This window comes from Penaeus japonicus, unplaced genomic scaffold (assembly GCF_977035675.1).
Source record: "Penaeus japonicus unplaced genomic scaffold, GWHDUDI00000001_assembly GWHDUDI00000036, whole genome shotgun sequence".
Taxonomy (NCBI): Eukaryota; Metazoa; Arthropoda; class Malacostraca; order Decapoda; family Penaeidae; genus Penaeus; species Penaeus japonicus.
The window spans coordinates 23,864,330-23,871,829 of record NW_028234438.1 but is presented as its reverse complement, the minus strand read 5'-3'; the positions used below and the strand labels follow the sequence as shown (position 1 = coordinate 23,871,829).

General features: G+C 33.6%; 1 protein-coding gene across 1 annotated transcript in view; it reads right to left on the bottom strand.

Annotated features, from left to right (window-relative positions):
• The window catches only part of LOC122242841 (polyamine-transporting ATPase 13A3), a 41,403-nt gene that overhangs the window by 32,068 nt on the left and 1,835 nt on the right, over positions 1-7,500 (bottom strand). Inside the window, exon 2 of the mRNA XM_086531761.1 lies at positions 4,046-4,105. Coding sequence (XP_086387887.1) covers positions 4,046-4,079 — 34 coding nt within the window. The 5' untranslated portion in view covers positions 4,080-4,105. The remainder of the gene's footprint in view (positions 1-4,045; positions 4,106-7,500) is intronic.

The following is a 7,500-nucleotide window of genomic DNA, read 5'->3' as shown; positions in this document are numbered from 1 at the left end:
GGCCTTTTTTTGCAAATATGTGAGGTGAGATTTTTGGCAAAAACAATATCTGCAAATGTAATTACAAGCCTATAAAGGTAATGCATAATTACAAATTAACAGAGTAAAATCCAAATACAAGGAGTAAAACGAATGCACTTGTGTATATGTATATTTATGCATACATGTGCCTGTGTCTGTATGTGTGCATATGAGTCTGAGTATATTCATAATAATCAAAATACTATTAATACTAAAAAATGATAATAGAAATAATCAATAACGATAAAAAAATAATAAAAAATAATAACAATAAAACAATAATAATAATAATATCAATAACAACAATAACTGCAATACTAATAGTCTTACCTGCAGCTTAGTATATTGCCTCAACCAGTGCTACAAATATTCCTCTCCATTTGTTAAGCTTTGTGGTGATTGACATTCACAGAACGTTAATAAATAACTTGCCCACAGCTACTACATTAACCCACACAGGACGGGTGGTACAGCATGTGTACCGCGCATTCAAAAGCCCAGTTGCCGGGCGGCACAGTATTGTGCCGGCCATTCAATTGATTTAGGCCTAATAATTCGAACGCCCCGGCATTTGGACATTCAAGGCTAGAATTCCCCCGTCGGGAATGGGTTAAGCATAGTTAACTTTTTAATCTTTATATTCATCTGTCATCTTTTGATAATATGGCCTTTAAAACACTTAAACACTTCCAGCATCACTATTTGCACCCATTCATAAACTGTTATTTCCCTCACAGCATTTCGGCATCAGGCAGCCTGGCCGGCCCTCACCCACGGAGGTTAGTTTCCTCACTCTATGTCTCAAATGCTTGCACTTTTGTTATAGCCACTAATATGAATTCTAAAAAAAGAGAAGTTTATTTGACAATTTGGGCTGCCCAATCACATAAATCAAAATAAAAAAATAAAAAAATAAAAATAAATAAAAAGAATAGAGAGTAAACTGTACAAAATAAATATTGATGCATAAAGACATGATATAATGAAGAAAGGAAAGAGATACTGCCTATTTTCAAATCATATGTGATGAACAAGGATGTACAGCACTGACATGATGCTTGATAATGATTATGAAAAAAATAAATCAAAATATTAATAATCACAATTATGATAATCAAAAGGATGATGATCATGGTGAAGGTGATGGTGATGACGATGACGATGACGATGACGATGACGATGACGATGACGATGACGATGACGATGACAATGACGGTGACGATGACGATGGTGATGATGATAATAATAATATAATAATGATATAATAATAATATCATGATGATGATGATAATAATATAATAATGATATAATAATAATGTCATGATAATTATAATAATAACAATAATAATAATAATAATAATAATAATAATAATAATAATAAAAACAATAATAATAAAAACAATAATAATAAAGATAATAATAATAAAAATAATAATAATAAAAATAGTAAATATGATGATGATGATGATGATGATTAAAAAATTTATAGATTAACCCATTGCGGATGGGTGTCATGACATACATCACGTTCAGGGGTTTTTGGATCACTGTGTTATGTGACTGTACTATGGGTAATAAGTGAGTGCTGGTGACATAATCACTAATTACTACATTTGCCATAATATAAAGCAAAAAGGGTTTCACTTAACATCCAAAACCTAGATGGCACCACTTTCTTCTACTACCAGCAGGAGAAAGAGCCTTGAATGGCACCCATCTATGGTCTCTAGCATGCACATTTAACCCGTTCCCGACGGGGCCAATCCGGCTTAAATAGACCAAAATTCCGGGACTCTTGAACGCATAAGCCTAACGCGTCGGGATTCTCGGCCGCCCAGCAGCGGCCGCGCGCCACGCTGCGCGCTTCCGCGCCCCGCTAGACAAAGCGACGCGTCCCCGCGTGTAGCCGAAAACCCAAAAACCACTAACCCGAGTTATTAAGAGAGCGATGGCATATAGCAAGTTGCTGACTTCTAGCCTTAAAGTACCACAGATGTAGGATGTGCAGGCAGAATGAGAAGAGGAAGGTGACTCAAACCATGCCCAATGTCATCAATGAGCCCCAGTGCCAGCAGTGATGCCTTTTACTGTGACACTCACATTCACAAGCATAAGTTTCCTTCCTCTTCACTACTTCTTCATGTTATATTCATTGTGGATGGTTATAGGCTTCGTATTTACTCAAATACAAGTACATAAATATAAAAAATAAAGTTGCTTTTTGTCCTCACATAAAACAGTAATACTTCTATCACACTGAGTATAAAAATATAATGAATGATATGGACCCTAAACTAAAGTACCAAGTCAACTGTAGCATTGATAGAGCCTTTGATATGACAGATATGTCTCTAAATACAGCTCTAGCTTTACAATGAGTGACTAAGAGAGATGGAAAACTCAAGGTATACTGTGTGAAGCTGCCTGGCTCTGAAATGAAACCTATCCTGGAGACTGGGCAAGCAAATCTATCCCTCGTTTGCAATGGGTTAACACAAGAAAAACAACAAACAAGCCAAATAAAGTAAATATAATAATATGATAATAACAATTACCTAAAACAATCATTAAACTCAAAAATACTTACGCTACTCCAGTCAAGCTGTTAATCAACCACGGCCCTTTTTCTCACTGGACAGCATGCAACACAGCCTCTAGATAAGGCCCTGTGGTCAAATATAATCACTTCCCCCTTATCAGCCACAGGTATCCCAATAAGTTTAACAATGGGTGATAAAAAAAGAATGGTTAAATGGGGGACAATTTTCTAACCTTTTATTTACAATGCCCTTATCAGATTTATCTGTGTTCAAATATTATGATCCAAAACTCATCAATTTACATAGATAAAGTCAGAGAAATGGTGAGAGATTATCCCTAAAATAAAAGACTTAGATCTAATATCCAATCTATTTCATAACTTACTTTGAAATGATCTAAAAAAAATACCTTGCTTCTATCTAGTTTTCCTACTTAGGGTTTAGGTACTTATTTATTGTAATGAAGTTAAGTCAACATGTGCAATAAAATTTTCTTTACATAATACCATCACATCACCAAACATACAAAATCAGAAATATTTGTATGAACTCACTAGTAAGTGTACAAACCTTTTAACCCATAGCAGACGGTCATAGATTTGCTTGCCCAGTCTCCAGAATTACAGAGAGAGGCAGCTTCACTCAACATACCTTGACTTATCCCACTCTTTCAGTCAAGTAATCATAGAGCCACTTTTGAGTTTGTAATGTTTTTGTATTTTATTGTATTGAGAGACATATGTGTCATATAACAAGCTCTATCAATGCTACAGTTGACTAAAATTGTAGTATAGGGTCCATATCAGCTCATTATTTTCTTTATACTCAGTGTAGTAGAAGTATTGTTGTTTTATGGAAGGACAGAAAGCAACTTTTTTTTTTCTTTTTTTGGTATTTGGTAGCCATCCACAATGGATGATAATATGAAGAGGAAGGAACATGAAGAGGAAGGGCAGAGGTTGGAAACCTGTGCTTATGACTGTGAGTGCCACAGTAAAAGGCATACCCATTGTAGACACTAGGTATATTTTAAGTCACCTTCCTCTTATCATTCTACCTGCATATCCTTCATCACTAGAACTTTAGAGCAAGAGTTCAGCAACTTGCTGTGTGCCATCGCTCTCTAAAGATAGTGCTTGTTAGAGACCATGGATGGGTGCCATTCAATACTCCTTCTCTTGCTGGTGCTAGGAAAAAGGGGTGCCATCTAAGTTTTGAATGCTGAGTGAAACCCACTTTTCTTAATATTACATCATTTATAGTAATTATGATTGCAATTGCCATCAGCATACTCATAACTAATATTACATAAAGAAACACAGAGATCCAAAATCCCCAAAAGTCATGTATATCACAATGCCCGACGTCAGGACAAAACCTCCAGCATCGTATATGTCACGACACCCATCCGCAACAGGGTAAAGGGTGAATTAATGTAATCCAAATATATATATACAAAACTGACAATGGTTAACTTTTCTTACATGAAGATCTCACATCCAATTTCCTATGTGTCATCTCTGCATCATCAGATGGGGGGATGTCTGAAAGAACAAATTTCAAAACAGAAATTAGAACTGAATATTAATTACACGTCATATATCTTTATAAATAACATATTTTCAGAAATAATGGTCTTATGATATAATATATGCTCTTGTAAAGGCACCTGCATAATTTAGTTGATTAACCCATTCGCATCGGATGACGTGCTATCATATCATGGGAATGTTTCGCTCTTGCGAGATGACATGCTATCGTGTCATGATCTCTCTCTCTCTCTAAATACACGTTTTACATAGTTACGTATGTATATACTCATTAAACTTGCTTCTCAGCATCCCATAAAATCAGGCGGGTATAGAGTGCTCTGACAAGCATAACACAGTATCGCACCGGGAGAGATCTTGCACTCGGAGGCTGCAAGCCCTTATTATCTTCAAAGAGGAGCAGCATCAGGCAAACAATCAGCTCGGCGTGGGTTAAATACAATTATAATGTAAAATCCTTTTTTCTACTTCAAGACCCACATATTTAAATATAATCAGCTGGTTAGACACAGTAACAACAGCTATCAAATGAGTGATAAGCATCTCTTAAATATTTGACACTATGTTGTACAAGCCCTAAGGTTGCACGTGCAGTCAATTAAATTTTCACATCTGATCAAACCGCATCTCTTGTGGGTTTTGCAACCATGGAAAATCATCTAAAGATCATATTGTCCTAACTATACACATTTGTTGTCAAACTATACAATAGAAACTGTCTTCATTATATTTTGATCATCAATGATAACTACATTTCCATGATTTTTTCCTTTGTAGAACCTTAATACTCTTGTATCATATCTTGTTTACAGATGCATTTCCAAATTGATATATCAGTTAAAATGAAATACTTGCAATCATTACAAATAAATTACTTGGCACTAGATTCCTTCAAGCAAGAGGAACTTTCATCAATGCATGGAGAGGCGGATACAAAAAAATTTCATATGCTTCTTTCCTCAGATCTATGAAGAAAACAAAAATCTTGCACATTTTGACAACAAATTTGTGTGTATAACAGTCTGAGCAAGAATTATCTGCTTCAGAGGATTTTCCCGTCACAACCCCTACCATGCAGGTGATTCAATCAGAACATATTTAGACAGCCTGTCTAAATATGTTCTAGAACATACCTGTTCATGCTTTGTCTTTCATCAATGCCTTGAACTTCTCAAATAAGCCCCATATATGTGATCTGCTGCTCACCTAACAAGGAAAGGGGTCAACTCACCACAGAACAAAGTATCAATAAAAATGAATAAAAAGCAGCAAAATGGTATTCCCCTTCAAAGCAAGAAAGACGCATTCCATGACAATAAAGATATTAAATCATGCTTAAATTTGTTTCATATAACAGACCAACAACTCCTCAGCACTGTGATTAATGCTGTTAACATTTCAAAAAACAAATCAGGCAATGTATGCAGATCAAATAAGGAACTCAATTGATAAACAGTCAAAAAAACATTTGGCATATTTATAATTTTTCATAATGACGTGACATCATAAGTAGGAGAGTCCAGGGAGTGTCCAACAGAACTAGTCTTCACTATTCACTATCTTCAACTCTTTACTAAAATAAATAAATAAATAAATAAATAAATAAATAAAAATAAAATGACATAATTATTAAGACAGTCCAGGGAGTATCCATCAAAACTAGTCTTCAGTATTTAGTATATTCAACTCTTTACTAAAAAAAAAAAAAATAAATAAATAAATAAATAAAAAAATACATCATAAGCAAGAAAGTCCAGGGAGTGTCCAACAAAACTAGTCTTCACTATTCAGTATCTTCAACTATTTACTGAAAAAAAAAAAAATAATAATCCTAAATTTTAAACTAAAAACTCACTGCATAATTAATACCATTAATACAGTAAGGATATAACTTTGCAATCTGGTGCTAGGATATAAAAACAAATAAATCACACACTATAAATATTAATGTTTCACTTGGCTAGTCAGGTAATCAGGCAGGAAGAGCTGGCATGCAGTATGACTGGATGGCAGGCAGGCTTGTTAACAAAAGGAATGGCATTTCAGCTATAGACATAATGGATTCATCAATTATGTTGAATCTATATACTAGGTTTCTATTAAACTATTTTATTTTTTTAATATTGTTTCCCATCAGTTGCATTAACCATCTGTGACAGATATTTCTGCAGCATGGGATCACTTTCCTATTGCTGAAATCATAAGCCATTCATTCCTTCAGTTATGATGCCCTACTATACCAAATGCAAAACATATATAGACTTGTATTTCTTACCATACGTCTAGAAAATAGTAGAAAATGTACATAAGTTAAGATGCCCAGGATGTGACCAGTCTCAGAAGGGTTCAGTTCAAAATGATGTGTCATATCATATTTCATAATCATGTCCATCAACAAATAAACACTTAGACTTACTCACAATCATAAATGTGCTACATCTTATATATACACAATCATACATGCACACAAATACACATGTACACAAATAAAATACATTAGGGAATATATTCCTAAATAAAAGAAATTTACATGACTGGAAATCCATCTAACCATCAAATATACATTTGGCTATCAATGAAGTCTTTGCTTAAATACAATCATAATAAAACAGATCAATGAAAGTAAAATATAAACTGCTAAATATAATAAATATTTGTGTACATCATATCATCCAAAATAAATAAATCATATATCCTTTATTCTGCATGATATATGATCAATAAGCACATGAATAATGAAGGTACAATTGACAAATGCAAGTCGTAAAGTTATTGATACAAGCAATGCAAGTTATAAACCTATCAACACTGTATATATTTGATAACTTTACTAAATTATAATATAGTAGTGTATGTCACTAGCAATGGCAATTTAAAGCTTACATAAAGTATATAAGAAAAGTTGTTGATAGTAATTGGGTAGACACAATTATAATCAACAATTAATTCTATAATTCAACATGGAATTTAAAGTCTTGCTCTTTTCTTCTCTCTATTCTAGGCATAATTTAAGATCATCCCAGATCTACATATCTTGTTGATAAATAAATGAAATATTCTTGCCTCATGCTTTATACAGAAAATGTGATGATATTTCCCTTTCATTAAAAAAATATAAAATTACATTGATATAGATTATAAAGCATATATAAATCAAGTAAACATAACAGGTATTATAGCATCACTTGTCATTTCTTTCTTAGTGATGTTTTAGAAGATATCCATGTGTCTGCCACTGTCTTTGGACCAATTGACTTAACACTATAACCAGCTGCAATCCAGCAAGGGTTAACAATCCTCAATTCCATACATTATGATAGGACAAAACCTGTATATTTCCCTAGTTATTTAACATCAAATAAGGAAAAAGTCAAAATCCTATCTTACTA